The following is an 18,479-nucleotide window of genomic DNA, read 5'->3' as shown; positions in this document are numbered from 1 at the left end:
TGAAAGTCATTCAGATGAACACAAGCTCCAAAGAGTCTGGGCATGCACATTCCTCCCAGGGCTCCAGGCAAGAAGTGAGGACAGCTGCACTGCTACTGGAGAACCGCAGACTACTACAGGACTCTACTAACCCCATCCCAAGCAAAACTCCACCCCATGGTTATGCTACAGCACAATCATGCACACACACACAAGTGAGTCTACTTCATACCCATTGACAGGATCAACAACAATTCCTCTAGGGTGGGACATGTCTCCCTCCAAGAGAGTTTTTCTGCTCTGAGCAGCTTTTTCCAGCCTGGCTACAGCAATCGTCTTCCTGTGGCCGTCGTTCGTCCAATAAAGATTATTTCCAATCCAGTCCACTGCTATGCCTTCCACATTGTCAAGATCTGTTGAGTGAAAGAAGACAGGAGTAAGACAATAACCTTGCATGTTGATGTTCTCACATTGTCCACTCAGGCATTGGAAGAGGCTGCCCAGGGAGGTGGTGCAGACACCAGCCCTGGGGACGACAACAGCCGTGAAACTCTGGGACATGGTTTGACAGCCATGGTGGTGTTAGGCTGAGAGTTGGCCTTGATGCTCTCAAAGATCTTTTACAACTCAAACAATTCTATGATTCCATGATTAGCAGAAACAAACCCCAATATATGGTCCAGATAGCTGCATGAGATTATTTCCTTGAATCTGAACTGTGTTTGCTGTGTGTCAGAATCGGTCTCTGCTATAAACACACTACAACAGACAAAGGCTGCCCACAAAGCTTGTGCATTAAACCATAGGCTTCCACATGTTCACTGCAGCTGGCAAATTTTTGCATAGGCAAATTGCTAATTAATAAAACCCTGCTTAATTTTAGCCCTAAAGAAAGATAACAGCCTCCAGGATCAGCTCCAGTACTCTACATTGTCTTGCTTTTACTCACAGGATCACAGATGATATGGAACTCAAATCATAAGTTTCATTCTTATAAAAAAGGAAGCAAATTGAGCATTCAGTTTATGCTTGTTCCATTGCCCCTTTGTCTACAAAACACATGAGCAAGAACATCACAGCAGCCTGAGTTGTTCTCCACAGCTAAGCATGTGAGTAGAATATTCACACAGCAAGCAACACACAAGCTAAGAGCAACAGTACCCCTGGGAGTGCCAGTGGGCTCCTGAGTGTGACATTGGCAGGGCTCCATCCACAAGCAAAAGGAGTCAACAATGTTCATGGCATAGAGCACAGAGGTTTCTCCACCTGAGAAACAGCACAATGATTCCCCAAGCAACAAGTTTTCCTCCAAGCTTACCCAGCACCCTGTAAACACTGAGATCTCTCCCCTCATACATGATGCCAGCTCCTCAACTCAAAGCACAAGTTCTCCAAAAGGCTTTCCATTTCTTCTCTTCCATCACACCCTTCCCCTTTTCTTTCAGAAAGGGCTCAAAGTCCAAGTGCATGGAATGAGATATGGAGAACTTCCAGTTATTCTCTCCCAGCCTACACAGACCTCTAACGAACTTGAAACCATACTGAAGGTCCAAAAGTTATTACAGAGAGACCAAGGAAGCCACCAAAGTATCAACAAAACCCTCTTAGCATAAGAAAATAGACTTAAATTCACTAAGTCAGTCACAAATGTGGAGATGCCACCTCACCCTGTGGCACACAACACGGGCAAGTAATGGAAAGAGAGCAAGCAGGATATGCTGAGGGCTTCCCCAGGATGTGTTCAACTTCAGCACCCCTTTTTCTGAGACACACAAACTTCACTGCACTTCTGAGCAACCATTTTCCCTTGTGACCTAAAAGGCCTGAAGGCAGCAACGGTGCCAAAATTCATCTGGGGATGAAGGCTATGAAACAACAGTCTGATGACACATGCAACCCAGCAACCACCACCAGGCCTGACAGGAGTCATGTAGCTAAAGGAGTGCAGAGCAGTCAGAAGGAGAGCGGCTCCAGCAGCTCAGCCCGGTTTCCCAGGCAGAGGGGCACTGTCAGTTTCATTTGTGGTGTCTCTCAGTGCCTTTGCTGCAGTCTTTTAAAAGGGCACTGTGAGGGGCAGCTGGAACTCTGTGGATGTGGAAGGTGCCATTTGGTCACACAGGGATCAAGTAGAGAAGAAAGAAGTGGAAAGCCTGGTAGGGAAGAGCAGAGACCATCTCGCCATGGACCTGGGAGCCCCAGGCTGAGAAAAGGCTGCTGAAGAGAAGACAGACAAGCTTCAGGAGTGAATGAGAAGTCCTCCAGGGCTCAGAGGGCTTTCAGCAGATTTGTCTCAGCTCAAGAAAACACTGACAAGGCTGAAATCAACCCTGAGCACAAGGAGTGATTTGTTCAAACCCCATTTTATTGTCATCCTGTCTAACCTAGACACTTTGGGTTAAACACAGCTCTTATCCTGCTAAGATCAGTGAAAAGGTTTTGGGGTATTTTAGTTTCTTTGGGAGACAAAATAAGTGTCCAAATCTGGACTGGATTAGCATCAAAAGCAAAGCCAAGTATTAGATGATACAGCTAAAATTCATAAGCATATTGCTTATAAATACTAAACAAGAACATTGCTCCAAGTCTGCTCAGTCCCACAGAGCAGCTATTCACTGTGCCTCCTGTGGTCATTCTGGAGCACCTTTATTTCCAGACATATACAATCTCTAGGATTAAAAAAACCCACACAGAACAAACCACCAAAACCTAATGGCAATCAGATATTAAATGTATCAGAAAGTCTTAATACAACAGAAGTCTACAGCACAATTCCATAGACACAGCTTATGTTCTCTTTGTGAAGTTAGGGTTTGAGGTTCTCTTTTATTTAACCATCTAAGAGCTTTAAATATGTTCTTCCATTTTAGGTGGCCTTCACATCCTGAAGTAAACAAAGACAAAAATAATGGCCATGCTGGTTAAATAAAACTGATCAGGCTTACAGTAGGCCAGGCTTTCTGTAGGGAAGCCCTTCACAAAGCAATACAAAGATGAGGTGCACCACAGAATGGTAGGGGTGGGAAAGGACCTCCAGAGATCATCCAGCCCAAGCCCCCTGCCACAGCAACACCACCCAGGGCAGGGCACACAGGAACACATCCAGGGGGGGTTGGAAAGTCTCCAGAGCAGGAGACTCCACAACCTCTCTGGGCAGCCTGCTCCAGGCCTCTGCCACCCTCACCATACACAAGTGTCTCCTCATGCTCAGGTGCAACCTCCTGGCTTCCAGCTTGTCCCTGCTGTTCCTTGTGCTGTCCCTGGGCACCACCAAACAGAGCCTGGCACCTTCATCCTGACCCCCACCCCTGAGGTATTGATAGGCATTGATCAGATCCCCTCTCAGCCTTCTCCTCTCCAGACCAAACAGCCCCAGGGCTCTCAGCCTTTCTTCATAGCAGAGATGTTCAAATTCACCTAACATTAGGTTAGAACACAGAAAAAAAAGTGAAAGAAAATAACTCTTCTGTATCTCAAGCAGCAAAACTCCTTGCAGACTTACTTGGACCTTGCTTAAGCAAAATGGGAAGCCTTGAACATCCTTGCTATTATTTACAAGGAAATAATGGACCACTTTATGGCTGCCAGCATCCCCAAACAACAGAAAGGGGACAGTGAAAACCACCCCCCCAGCCCGAGCTGGAGTTTAGTTCACTTCAACTGAGCAATGTTTAGATCCTTTGGAAAGTGCCTGGCTTGTTCTGTTTGTTATTTAAAAACCTGATGTCCATTCTAAGATTTAAACTTCAACTGCAGCAACTGCTGCTGGTGGTGACAGCGCTCTGTTCCTGCAGCTGTGCTGCCAGCTCCAGGCTAGGCCACAGTGTGGGCTGCCCAGGCCTTATCAGCGAGACAGCAGACTGGTTTGTCAGGTGAAGAATAAGAAACCCCAGCTGAAATTGCATGGGAAATCCAAGTGCAGCGGTGCTAGGTGCTCAGCCTCCTCAGCTCCCAGTCAGCAGCTTGTAGGCTCTCAGGTGCAAGGCCCTGAGTTGTCTGAGCTAGCACATCTCTTCTTGCAAGACCTGAGAGGCACAAAAAATGACAAGTTCTAATCTGAGAAGTGACACCTATGACAGACAGAGCTCCTTCACAGCCTGCTGCTCAGAGCAGCTATCAAAGCACCTCCTGACACCCCTGATTGTCTCTGGTAGCCTTCCACCAAGGAACAATTTCATCTGTCCCTGCTGAGCTGGAGGGCTGACAGCAATAAAAGCTGGGGTGGGATGGCTGGTGGCCACATCAGTTTTGCAAACCAGGAGAAAAAATATTAACAAGTCTCCTTCAAGCAATTTTTTTAAGTTGTGAAACTACATCAAGTTCTAACTATTGATGCAAGATCCTGGGGAAGAAGGAGAAGAGAGACAATGCCTTTTGTTTTGTCTTTAGAAGCATCAGGACCAAATCTTCCCCAACAAATACTACACCATGAGGTAATTCTTGTGAGATTGCTTTGGTATTTTTGCTATCCCACCTCACATTTATTTTGAAGAGTTTCTCAATCTGCTGGTTTGGTATCTAAAGCTTGTTAGTGTTTGCAGGCTCACTTAGGCCAGCCCCAACTGGTCTGAACACCTTTCAGCCAGGATGCTCCTCAGTGTACCTTCACAGAGTTCAAATCTCCACACTGCCTACTCCCTCCCTTCCTCCACCTTTTCATTGCCCTGTTGTAAAAGGAAATGCACGGTGTTTAGTGAGAGGAGGTCAGCACTGGAGGCTCTGTACTACATGCTCTTCATTTCCATACTCACAATTAAATGAGGAAGTACCAGACCAACAGCTGAGTACTCTTTGCTTACTCAGATGCTGCCTTTTCCTAAGCAATCACCAACACAGGGGAAAGAACCACCTACTCCTTGCAGTTAGTGCTGACTGAGGTCTGTAGAGACACCTTACACCAAAAGAGCACCATGTCTCTGCAGGCAGGAGAGAACATCTCTGATGTGGGTGGATTAAAACATGGGTTAAGAGTGACAGGCAATGAAAATCCTTGTGCTTAAACAACGGCATTTTAGTCACTGCCTTGAGCTTCGGTTTACAAGCAAAGACAATCAGCTCTCTGAAGACCACGATGAGTATTCATCCTGCTTGTTTCCTTGAGTGCTAACAAAAGCTACCTTCTGCTGCTGCAGCCTTTCATGGGAAGGGCCCTGAAAAGACAAAGAAATGCAGACTGACAGGCTTTGTGCTCCCCAGTTCAAGAGAGACAGAGACCTGCTGGAGAGAGTCCAACACAGAGCTATGAGGAGGACTGGGGGACTGGAACATCTCTGCTATGAAGAAACACTGAGAGCCCTGGGGCTGTTCAGGCTGGAGAGGAGAAGGCTGAGAGGGGATCTGATCAATGCCTATCAATACCTCAGGGATGGGGGTCAGGATGAAGGTGCCAGGCTCTGTTTGGTGGTGCCCAGGGACAGCACAAGGAACAGCAGGGACAAGCTGGAAGCCAGGAGGTTGCACCTGAGCATGAGGAGACACTTGTGTATGGTGAGGGTGGCAGAGGCCTGGAGCAGGCTGCCCAGAGAGGTTGTGGAGTCTCCTGCTCTGGAGACTTTCGAACCCCCCCTGGATGTGTTCTGTGTGCCCTGCCCTGGGTGGTGCTGCTGTGGCAGGGGGGTTGGGCTGGATGATCTCTGGAGGTCCCTTCCCCCCCACTAACATTCTGTGACTGTGAAAGTTTCATCACTTTAACAGCTTTTCCTGTGATGAAATATGACTCCAGAGCAGGGAGATCCTGTGAAGCATGGGGGGAGAGGTTGGAAGTCAGAGAACTCCTGGCATTTTCTCTCACTGCTACAATAAAGGGGACAAACATCTTAATTAAGGTTCTGAAACATCTGTAGGCTTTTCCTGCTGTTCCCACACACACAACTGAAAAAGCATCAGAAAAAAGAATGTTTTTTTCCTGATGAGATTACAAGTGCTCTGCCAAACTACTGCAGTAAGCTCAAGAATCCAGGCTGAGATACAGTTGGAGTGAAGGAGCCCACAGGGTATGGGATGGCTTAGCAAATGATTACAAGATTCTGTATTCTGGCTCCATTGTAGCTAACTACTGAAAGAATCCAGCAGAGGTGTAGGAGTCACTCACTGCTGGGCATAAGCTTAGACAGACCCAGTGAGGAACTTCACCAAACTTTGCAGTCAGGAGGAATAAACAGAAAGTTGTGATAGAAGAAAGAGGTTTCTCCATCTCTGCTCAAGGACCAGTTTGGGTCTGCTTTCCATGGGAGCTTCAAATAAAGCTTGAAGTGATCTGCAGAGGTGATCACTCCTCAGTGAGAGGTCCCGACTGGCACTCTCGCTCAGCATCACCTACCGTCCTTGAGGATCGTTTCTCGCTCCGTGCCATCAATTTTCTGTCTCCCAATCAGGAAGCTGGTAGTATCAGCAAAGTAGATGTAACTGCTCTCAGCATGGAAGTCCAGGGCACGAGGGTTGACCAGGTTTTCAATGGGGATCATGTACTCATCAGACACTTTGGTGTTGAGATCCATTCCCCGGATGATTCCCGGGCGCCCCTTCCCGTAAAAGAGAAACAATTCATTCTTCGGCCCTGCAAGAGAGAAGTTGCAGACATGAACAGCTGAGGCTGCCTCCTCTGCTCTGCAGCGCAGAACATCGCTCTTTAGTTAGCTGGCACAATTAGTGGGGGTGCAGGAGGCTTCCTCAATACAACAAATTGCTTTCTCATATATGCTGAGGGTATCTAAAATGAGGAAATCCAGCTCATTATATTACCTGGATTAAAACACAAATGATTTCAGTCAGCTGCTCACATCTCATTGTTTGGTTCTTCCTATGAAAGCTCATACAGAAAAGCTCTGCTAGATGACAGAATAACTTTGCACCCACTGCCAAGTGAACAGATCTAGCTTTGGAGTCATTTCATGTTACAATTTGTTAGGATCCAGCAGACCATGACCGAAGCAATGATTAAATCTAATCAGAGCACAAACACAAACCACTGCTTGCTTTCACACCTGAAGCTCCTCAGAAACAAACAAGACAGGAACAAAAGATGACAGCACATTCCTTTCAAATGGGAAGGGATGCAACAAATGAACACACACTGCTGAGCTGGGCAGCAGTGTCTCCTGTTCCAGGGGGACTTTCCTACTTTAATCAAGCAGGTTAATTACAAATCAAAGTGGAGCTGAGCAAGGCAATCTTTTGTGCCTTAAAGATACTTATAAATCATAGAATGGCTTATGTTGGAAGGGAGCTCAGAGCTCATCTCCTCCAACCTCTCCACCATGCCCAGGGACACCTCTCAACTACACTCAGCTGCTCAAGGCCTCATCCAGCCTGGCCTGCAACACCCCCAGGCAGGAGGCAGCCACAGCCTCCCTGGGCAGCCTGGGCCAGAGTCTCAGCACCCTCCTGCTGAACAACTTCTTCCTCAGCTCCACTCTAACCCTGCTCTGCCTTGGCTGCAAACCATTCCCCCTTGGCCTGTCTCTAGACACCCTCAGCAAAAGTCTCTCTGCAGCCTTCCTGCAGGATCCCTTCAGGTCCTGGCAGGCAGCTCTGAGGTTCCCCTGGAGCCTTCTCCTCTCCAGGCTGCACAGCCCCAGCTCCCTCAGCCTGTGCTCACAGCAGAGCTGCTCCAGCCCTTGGATCATCTTTGTGGCCTCCTCTGGGCTCACTCTAGCAGCTCTGTGTGCTTCTCATGCTGGGGACACCAGAACTGGAGGCAGGATTGGAGGTGCAATAGAGCTCCTAATATGTATACTAATTCCTCCCAGGGCTTTGTTGGAATTGTGAGGGAAAACAGGATGAGGTTTGACGTCGGGCAATCATATCCATCTGCCAGCATCCCTCAAAGTATCTCATTGCATGCCTTTCATCTGAACCCAGTGTCATTTGATCAAGCAGGCAGACAGACACAGATGCTCCTCAAAACGTTCAGGACTGTCCTGGTGGCTGTAGGTGAGCAGGAGCTTATGCATCCCTTCTCATGGCTGTAACCACAGTTATACAACTCAAATTTGCTTACATTAAATACTGAGAGAAAACCCTTGCTTGCCTTACTCACATGAGTGGTCTGCTTCTGAGTGAGAAGAAACTGGGTGGCAACAGGATGTGAGAAGCTGTTTAACAGCACTTCAGCACCTGTGCACTGGGGGAATGCGCAGTGCATGACGGAAGCGTCACAGCAGTTAGCTCGGAACTTGCAATAAGTTATTGCAATTCTTTAGACAGCCTCCCTGGGTTAATTGGTCACCTCTAGGAACTGCAGGATCAGAGCAATGCCATTTGAAGGGAAGGGAAGGAGTACATGAACGAAGCATCAGGCACAGGTCACAGTCAAGCTGTCCCCCAGAGCAGCCTCTCTGTCGTCATGTGCCCACAAGTTACGTCCAGCCGGCGCTCCGGCCTGGCACGCTGGCTGCTGGCAGCCTCCGACTGAAACAATGGACCTTGGCATGACCCGACTCCGGTCACGTACTTTTGCACGACCGGCCGTCGCTCCCCAGGATGAAGCCAGTCCTGCAGCGGCAGGTCCGTGCCTTGTAGCTGCTGCTGAGCAGGCAGATGTGTGAGCATCCCCCTGGCATCCCGTAGGGGTCCACTTCGCAGGCGTGGCTTCTGACTGCGGCGAGAGAAGGACAGCGGCAGGCGGAGCCGTGGAGAGCAGGAGGATGACATGCACCAGCATGCAGAACGTTCAGAGAGGGGAGATAAAGAGGAATTGGTGTCACCATAAATCTCTCCTCAGAATATAGCTACAGAGGAAGTGGCTTTGTTAGGCTGATACCCAAACCAGACAAGCAAGCCAAAGGGCTGCCTTGGGACTACTGAGATGTTCTGACTGTTGTGTGCCATCAGCCCCTTTTGGACAAGCTTTTTCACAGCACGTGCTGGGCAGCAGTCCCAGGGCAGCTGATGCTTTCCCCCTTTACTCTTTGCTGCTTTGGTTCACTCAGTTGGTAGGCTGGGTGTTTGAGTGAATCTCATGGCAGTGCAGCCCACCTTTTCCTCATTTGACAGCAGCTTTCTGGGCCAGAAAGCGCAGAACAGAACAAGCCTTGCAGCATCTCTCCACATGTGTACAGCTGGGATGTAAATCCAGCTGAGGAAACCAAAGAATTCCTTGCCCTTGATTTCATACTTTCAAATGCATGGTGTTAAATTAGCAGACTCATGGATGGATGGCAGCAGACATCTAACAACATTGAAGTTCCTCAGATCTCTAGGGGGAAGGGCCCTCAACCACCTCCCTGGGCAACCTGTTCCAGTCCTCCACCACCCTCACAGTAAAGAACTTGTTCCTAGCATCCAATCTAAACCTGCTCCTCTGCAAGCTTTGAGTGCATGGAGCCCAAAAGCTTGCAGACCAGGGCTCTCGGGTGCTGCATGCTCAGGGACCAGCTGCAGGAAGAACTCAGAGGTGCAGGCAAACCAGCAGCAAGCACTAAGAAAGCTGTGCAGATGAAGGAATACATAGAATAGAATACATACATATACATAGAAGGAGCAGCAGAGATTCTTGCCACAGGGACAAATTTTCACTGCACCTTCCTATACACGTACTTTTTGGCCCCCCCTGAGAGAACCTTTTTAAACACACATCCACCTGATCTCTGGTTTTGCATCTCCTAAGAAGAGGAAATGTGACCTTACCTGCTGTTTGAGTTCTCTTCTGGTAGGCACGGATCTCTTTAGCATTGTCAAGTCTGGCAAGAGCCTGAACATCTGTGCCATTGTATCTGTTGATTTGCAAAAGGCTGAGGTTATCTGAATCAAATGTATAGAAATAGCTTTCAAATACTGCCAAGCCACAAAGATGCCTAACCTGGGGACAAAAAAAGAAACAAAAAGAGAGAAAAACCACATATTTTTAGCAGACTATTTGAAGCATATCTATGATTTGTAAACATCCAACATCGCTGAGAGTTCATTGCATGCTAAAAGGATTACTGAGTGTGCTGATAAAGGTTTGTAAATCATAATGCTACAAGTATAGTTCATGCTCCTTAAAGTCACTTTTTGGAAGAGCTTTCTACAAACCAAAATGAATTCATCCCCTGAATTCCCCAGCTTCTCTTTGACATCAATAAAAATAAATAAATCAAATCCTGCATACTTATTTTAGTACTAATTGATATTAACTAAGAATAGCTACATTGTCAATATACAGGAATGATGTGAAAAATTAATGTAATAAATATCGATATGCAAAGCCCCATGAACAGGGCTCCCAGGGGCTCCCAGGAGGGCATGGAACGGGGCTCCCAGGAGGGTACTGAATTCTTATTTTTCTTTCTTATGTTCTAATGCAACTCTGTGGGGGATGTACCCCTGAAAAACTGCTTCAGTAAATAAATGAATAAGCCATGAGCTGTGTTTCCTCATGGTGCTGCCTCTGAAGCTGGCTGTGGTGACACAGTGCTGCTCGGTGCTCAACAAGTGAGTTCCCAAGGGGTAAGAACTCCGCGCTGTGCCTGAGCACGCTGCTGAAAACACTGAGCCAGCTCTAGGTAAACAGCTCAAGCACAGAGCATTCCACAAGCTAGAGGCTGTGCTGGGTTTATGGATCTCGACAATGCAAAAGCCTCTCACTGGCGAGTCTGAAAGCTGAACAAATGTGAGCAAATTTGCTGGCAGATGTTCAGATCTCCACAGGCTTCATCAATACATTGCTCACCACAGAGGACTGACTGAGCTCCAATACTTACAAATGCAGACAGACATCAACCAAAAACAAGAATCCAAACAATTAGAACCCCCCTGCCAGGCATCAGATATTTCAGAGTATAGAATTAATCTGGTTGGAAAAGACCTTTGAGATCATTGAGTCCAACCTCTCACCCAGCACCATCTGATCAACTAAACCACGGCACCAAGGGCCTCATCCAGTCACTTCCTAAACACCTCCAGGGGTGGTGACTCCACCACCTCCCTGGGCAGCACATCCCAAGGGCCAATCTTTCTGTCTGGGAAGAATTTCTTCCTAACATCCAGCCTGAACCTCCCCTGGCTGCCTCCTCTCCTCCCGTCACTGCTTGCCTGGGAGCAGAGACCAACCCCCTTGCCCTTCCCCACAAATAAAATAAGATATAAACTAACCAAAACTAAGCTAAAATAACAAACAGAATCAACAAACAATTTTGGAAACTATAACAATAGCAATTAAAAAACCAAACAACAATAAAATAACCCAGACTTGAACATATGACAACAACATTGGCAAAAGTGAGATCAAAAGTTAAACCCAAACTAATTTGAAAAGCTGACAAAAGGAACAGCAATAATGACAGTAAAAAAATTTAAAAGGAAAGAAAATAAATTGAAAATAACAATAAAAAGAAAAGCTAAGAAACAAACAAAAGCCAACTGGAAAAGATGATAAAAAGAATGACAAGAATAACACTGACAAAAACGAAAGGCTGAAAAGAAAATAAACCAAAGCAGTTTGAACAGATAACAACCACAGCAACAACAAAAAGTTAAATGTGGCAATACAGCAAACCAACCAAACCAACTTGAAAACACAAGAAGAATAACAAAAGATAATGAAGTAAAAGTTTTAGAAGAAGATAAATTAAATGTAATACTAAAACAAATAAAATGAAATTAATAAATGCATTAAAAAACCCCACCCAACCCTGTTAGGTCAGTGGAGATGCTTGATGAACACCCAACAGGAATTTGACCAAGTTATAGCAAGGAGGAAAAGAAAACAGAAAAGAGAAATCAATAAAATTAAGAAGCCTTTTACAATTAAATAAATAAATAAGATATAAAATAGAAATCAATAAAATTAAGAAGCCTTTTACAATTAAATAAATAAATAAGATATAAAATAGAAATCAATAAAATTAAGAAGCCTTTTACAATTAAATAAATAAGATATAAAATAGAAATCAATAAAATTAAGAAGCCTTTTACAATTAAATAAGATATAAAATAGAAATCAATAAAATTAAGAAGCCTTTTACAATTAAATAATAAAAAATTAGAAATAAAATCAAGAAGCCTTTAAAAATTAATTAAATAAAATATAGAAATCAATAAAATGAAGAAGCCTTTTACAATTAATCAATCAATAAATAGAAATCAATAAAATGAAGAAGCCTTTTAAAACTAAACAAACAAACTAAGCCCCACAACGTGTTTGAAACAACTGAAAATTTTACAACAAAACTGGATATATCTATAGAACTTAAATGATAATAATAATACAATTGCAAATGAAATGGGCAGGGGGAGATAAATCACTAAATAAAGAGAGTCCCCCTTTGCATCTCCATTTGGGAGAGAGAAAGGAGCAGCACGTCTCCGTGACAGCGGTGCAGCTCCCTGCCCGGCCTGCCAAGCTGTTTGTTGGCTGCTTCTGACAGCTGATGTCTTTTCTCAAGTACCCATCCTGGAACATTACCTGAGCCAACAACACCCCACCCTGCTAGTCCCCAGGGCTGCTGTTCCCGAAGAGCTGGGTCAAACTGGACAGCAGGGGTGTTGGCTGGCTAGGCAGGGGACCCACAGTCAGGTTTTCTGCCTATGTTTAGGTGGCAGTCATGCCAGCCAGCTGTGTGGCAGCGAGTGGTGATCAGCTAGAAGCAGGCACAGCATGGGAGCACAACAGGTGAAAGGTTTGCTCTGCCTGCTCATCTTTACACACTCTGTTTTCACCTCAGGCAGCTAGGGATGGAAACATGGCAGCTGCACCAGCTCTGTCTGTCCAAGGAGCTACCAGGTGTGGCCTTTGTTAGGTGCACAACCCTCACGAGTGCCAGGAAAACCTTCCCTTCTCTGCTGCCTCCAAGCTGAAGCAACTCTAACTGACCAACTCCTGCTCAAACCTCACACTGTCCCAGCAGTTGCATTTACGACTCTCAGCACCTGGATCAGCTGGACAAAGCATCACTGCCAGCAACACAGGTTGATGGGACCCTAGATTGGTCTGAACAGGTGACTAGATTCTGCTGTTCTCTTTCTTTCACATTCCTGAGCTGGCAAGGACATCTTGCCATTAATAATTTACCCCCCAGTATCTGTCCATTGCTCTGTATTGCTCTGTTTTGTACATGTTCATTGCATTCCATATTTGGGTTGTAGCTTTGCTTGTAAATAGAGCTTCGTTTGCTCCCATCTGAGCTAGTCTGGCCATGTTGTGTAGGGGGACAATTTCAACCCACCACAAAGTCTTTCAGAATGGGGAGTGTGCCTCAGGTGGTGTGCTGTCAAGCAGACGGGGGGTGGAACCTGGTCTGCAGGTTGCAAAGCACACTCAATTGCAAAGACAGCAAAATATGCAGATGGACCTTTTAGCTTCTAGCGCTTTTCAACTAAAAAGCAAACCAAAAAAGCCCCTGGGGCAGAATGTAAACAACTCACCACTGGGTGTAAAAAGGGAAATAATGATAAGGTGTAGATAATCCACTGGACAGGTATGTAACAGACTTGGTTGTGCACACTAACCCTCCCTCTTTCCCTTTGCTCCAGCAGATACTAGCTCTGGCTGCTGATGGCTTTGCTGTGGTCTTTGTTATGGTTAAATGCTAACAGCAACTCTCTGCTCCTTCTCTTGTCCCGTGTACAGGGGGAAAGGGGCAGGGAGGGGGAAGCTATTAGTAAGCCCCTGGGTTTGCCCAGGGGGGTTCCTGTGTTGCATGTATATTGTGTATATATGTAAATACTGTATATTTTGTACATATTCATTGCATTCCTTATTTCTAGGTGGTAGTTTTGCTTGTAAATAGAGCTCCATTTGCTCCCCCACTGAGCTGCTCTGGCAATTCTGTGCTGGGCAGGGGCATTTCAACCCACCACACTGGTAGCATTAGGCAAGTTTGTTTATTGACATCATGATTTTTTCACTGGTTTGCAAGTAAATACCCACCTGTCTGCCCTTCAGGACTGTGTGCCTCTTTCTCCCTTGGTAGTCAACAACTTCCAGGCTCTCCAGATAGGTGTCCACCCAGTACACACACTTATTGATGAGGTCTAGTGCCAGAGCTGTCGGCTGCTCGATGTTGGAGTCTACCACCCAGGTCCTGTTCATCCCATCCATGTCACACCTCTCCACCTTGGCAGCACTCCCATAGTCTGTGAAGAACAGCTTCCTGTGGGAAGAAAGGAAGATGTTGTGAGTTCCAGAGGGTGAGAGCAGAGAGCAAAGCTGCTGGTGGCTCTGTGCACAGCGGGTTTGTGCTCTTTGTCCTGGCAGCAGGCCCGTCTCTCAGTCCCCCCTGCAATAACAAGCTGTGTGAGATAACACAGAAAGAGTTGTTGGCCATTGGAATGGGCTGCCCAGGTGGAGTCACTGTCCCTGGAGGTGTTCAAAAAGGGACTGGACGTGGCACTTGAAGCCATAGTTTAGTAGTCATGAGGTGTTGGGTGACACATTGTACTTGATGATCTTTTGAGGTCTTTTCCAACCTTACTGATTCTGTGATTCTATGAATGCCCCCCCAAAGCCACCCTGTCCTCAACACACTCACAGGCAGACAGAATTTCCTTTCATGTGGAACACACAAGTTCTAAACTTACTTCCCCACACCACAGGTACACCAAGTAATACTTGTCCTGGGAATGGATGGTGTGTGTAGGGACAGAGACCACAGCTCCAATTTCTCTTTACCCATTATTCACTCAAAATGGCAAGCCAGCTCCCAACAGCACAGAGTGGCAAACCCAGAGAGCCCCTGCCTGCTCTGGGGGATGATCCACTGCATCTGGGGGTAACAAACACAGCAAGCCACACTCTCAGGGTTTGGAAAACATTTCGAAAGAACAGAAGGCTGAGAGGGGATCTGATCAGTGCCTATCAATACCTCAGGGGTGGGGGTCAGGATGAAGGTGCCAGGCTCTGTTTGGTGGTGCCCAGGGACAGCACAAGGAACAACAGGGACAAGCTGGAGCCCAGGAGGTTGCACCTGAGCATGAGGAGACACTTGTGTATGGTGAGGGTGGCAGAGGCCTGGAGCAGGCTGCCCAGAGAGGTTGTGGAGTCTCCTGCTCTGGAGCCTTTCCAACCCCACCTGGATGTGTTCTGTGTGCCCTGCCCTGGGTGGTGCTGCTCTGGCAGGGGGGTTGGACTGGATGATCTCTGGAGGTCCCTTCCCACCCCCACCCTTCTGTGATTACATGTGACTGTCTGTAGTACATTTGGAAGCAGCTTGGAAGGCTGTGCAGGCTTCAACATGTGTGCACAAGCCCAGTGAGTCATTCCCCCCAGGAGCCATGGAAAACCATCAAAGTATGCCAACTGCTACTAAAGCTTCCTAACCCAACACTTGATTAACATGGCTTTAGTGCACAAGAATCAATTTTGCTTAACCTGACAATATTTTAATGAAGATACCTATTTGTGAGACCAAATTACACTTGCAGGATGCAGACCACCTTGCCATGACTTTAACATGCTATGAAGAATAATCTGAGTCCAGAGTGAAGGTTGCTAAAACTACATTGAGGATCAGGATTTCATTTTCCATAGGAAGTGAATTACCTCCTGGTTGTCATCACTAATGGGGAGAGCATTGGACAGCAGATAAACCTGGAGAGGTTTTTGAATTGAAGAGCAGTCATTTACAGCCTTGCAGCCTCATACACCTTCAGCAGTCTATGTGTGAGGCTGGAAAGGATGTTTGCTAAACTGCCACTGAGAGGCATATCCTTTGTTATTATTAAAACATCCCAGAATGGCTCAGGCTGGAAGGGAGCTCAGAGCTCATCTGCTCCAACCTCCCCACCATGCCCAGGGACACCTCTCAACTACACTCAGCTGCTCAAGGCCTCATCCAGCCTGGCCTGCAGCACCCCCAGGCAGGAGGCAGCCACAGCCTCCCTGGGCAGCCTGGGCCAGAGTCCCAGCAGCCTCCTGCTGAACAACTTCTTCCTCAGCTCCACTCTAACCCTGCTGTGCCTCAGCTTCCAACCATTCCCCCTTGCCCTGTCTCTAGACACCCTCAGCAAAAGTCTCTCTGCAGCCTTCCTGCAGGATCCCTTCAGGTCCTGGCAGGCAGCTCTGAGGTCCCCCTGGAGCCTTCTCCTCTCCAGGCTGCACAGCCCCAGCTCCCTCAGCCTGTGCTCACAGCAGAGCTGCTCCAGCCCTTGGATCATCTTTGTGGCCTCCTCTGGACTCCCTGCAGCAGCTCTGTGTCCTTCTCCTGCTGGGGACACCAGACCTGGAGGCAGGATTTGAGGTGAGGTCTGAGCAGAGCAGAGTCCAGGGTGAGAGCCCCCTCTCTTGCCCCGCTGCCCACACTGCTCTCCTCTGGCTGCAGCCTTTATTAGTACTCAAATTAGAATACTTTTGAAATGTAAAGCATGAGCAGACATGTAAAGCATGGGGATTTTCCCCCATGTGTAGAACACTGAAATTAAGAAGAAAAAACACATAATCCTTGCCAGTGTTAAAGGCAGTAGAATTATCTCCATCATCATATGCACAGCAGCTGTCAAACGCCAAAATAAATTGATCACAGGATCATAAAACAGGGCTAGAAAAGAATCTGAAAGGTCATGCAGTCCATCACCAGGCCTTAAGGCAGAGTAAACTTTACCTGCAACGTTCCTGAGGGACAATTCCACTCCTGACAGGGATTTCTATTCACCCAAATCATTTGAATTCTTCTCCTGTCCTTCATTGTAATTCTGTGTTTCAGCTCTACTGTAAGAGCATTTTAAACCTCACACACTTAACATTCAGGTTCATCCAAAGCTCAGTGTGCATAGCACAGCTGATGTGCACCATCACAATGATGTCTGCAAAGCAAATGTTTAGTTAGGAAGGAAAACAGCCCCGAAGTGTGTTTATCTATGCGCACACACAGAGAAATGCTGTGTGGAGCTCGTCTGCAGCACAAGGTCAGCACCTACTGCACTGCACTCCCGGAGTGTTACAGGCACTCTGCTCAGCCTGTGCTGCTGGGGATTTCATGGCAAGATCCAGCAAGGCAAGAAAGCTCATTTTGCAGTCATGCCACCCAATGGGTTTGCTGTTTCAGACAGCAGAGGACTGGAAGGGGGTCTTACTCATCCTTATAAATATCTGAAGGTTGCATGACAAAAAGAAGGGGCCAGGCTCTTCTCAGTGGTGTCCTGGGGTAGGACAAGGGGAGATGCATTCCGACTGGAACACAAGCTCCACCTCAACGTGAGGAGAAACATCTTTGCTGTGAGGGTGGCAGAGGCCTGGAGCAGGCTGCCCAGAGAGGTTGTGGAGTCTCCTGCTCTGGAGACTTTCCAACCCCACCTGGATGTGTTCCTGGGTGCCCTGCCCTGGGTGGTGCTGCTCTGGCAGGAGGATTGGGCTGGATATCTCTGGAGGTCCCTTCCAACCCCTAACCCTCTGTGATTCTATGATCAGGCACATACACACGTAAATAAATACATTCCCTGGCTACAAAGACCTAAAGCTTGACTTCAAACTGACTCTATTTGATTGCTTAGTGCTCAGTGTTCTTACAGTAGCATTACCAATCCTGGCTGATGGCACAACACAGAGCGAGACAGAAGGTAGAAATAACACTTATTTGTCTTTTACAACTACAGTCTCTCTTCAGATTAGGCAAGGAATAAAAGGCTTCTATGTCAATAACAAATAGACAGAGAAAAGTGTGTCTAATTGAAGCTGCTTCTTCAGCTTGCAGGGCTGTGGAGGTCATTTCTTTGTTGTCTAAGCATTTGGTTTACATTAACATCATTTGGAAGTGACATTCTTTTCATTTCAAAAATCATTACTCTTCTCCTGCAGCCTGGCAAGAAGAAAACTATCTCCTACTGGAGAGGCAAAAGACAGAACAAGAAAGGAGTTTGCCTAACTGCTCCTGTATGATCAAAGTGCTGTGGAAATTAGATGAAGAAAATGAACTGCTGTCCCATGTAATCTCCAAATGCAATTCTCTATTGAAATACTAATGCAGAGCTCTTAGAAGGAGGTTTGAATCAGAACTGCACTCCCACCACCTGAAGCTGACCCACCACTGCGCTGGCTTTGCTTTGCCTGGGCAGCTCTCAAGGATACACTGCAGCTGTATTTGTTTCAGCTCAGGACTGACTTTTGTGCTCAGCAACAGTACTAGATTTGCCCAGCCCTCTCAGCAGAGGGTGGGGAAAACTTTTACCATTCCACAGAGCAATCTCAGCAGGGATACTGACCACACACAGGTCCCTGTACAGCCAAGCACTGTGTGCAGCACTGACCTCAAGGGACCAGCCCTGGCAGGGACAGGGAGAGACCTTTGCTCATTTAAGAACAAGAGGACACAGTCTCAAGCTGCACCAGGGGAGGTTTGGGCTGGATGTTAGGACAAAATTCTTCCCAGAAAGAGAGATTGGCCATTGGGATGTGCTGCCCAGGGAGGTGGTGGAGTCACCATCCCTGGAGGTGTTTAGGAAGAGCCTGGATGAAGCACTTGGTGCCATGGTTTAGCTGATTAGATGGTGTTGGGTGAGAGGTTGGACTTGATCTCAAAGGTCTCTTCCAACCTGGTTAATTCTATTCTCTTAGAGTCCAAGAGGATGAACACTGAGGCTGCCATAGATTA

General features: G+C 46.9%; 1 protein-coding gene across 1 annotated transcript in view; it reads right to left on the bottom strand.

Annotated features, from left to right (window-relative positions):
- Positions 1-18,479, bottom strand: part of LRP1B (LDL receptor related protein 1B) — a 642,156-nt gene that overhangs the window by 246,107 nt on the left and 377,570 nt on the right. The window contains exons 9-13 of the mRNA XM_054173601.1: positions 13,826-14,048; positions 9,604-9,775; positions 8,429-8,572; positions 6,296-6,532; positions 212-392 (exon numbers count right to left, since the gene is read on the bottom strand). Coding sequence (XP_054029576.1) covers positions 212-392; positions 6,296-6,532; positions 8,429-8,572; positions 9,604-9,775; positions 13,826-14,048 — 957 coding nt within the window. The remainder of the gene's footprint in view (positions 1-211; positions 393-6,295; positions 6,533-8,428; positions 8,573-9,603; positions 9,776-13,825; positions 14,049-18,479) is intronic.

The sequence above is a fragment of the Dryobates pubescens genome, chromosome 2 (assembly GCF_014839835.1).
Source record: "Dryobates pubescens isolate bDryPub1 chromosome 2, bDryPub1.pri, whole genome shotgun sequence".
Taxonomy (NCBI): Eukaryota; Metazoa; Chordata; class Aves; order Piciformes; family Picidae; genus Dryobates; species Dryobates pubescens.
Note: the sequence above shows the minus strand (reverse complement) of the source record. Positions and strands in the feature narration are given on the sequence as shown.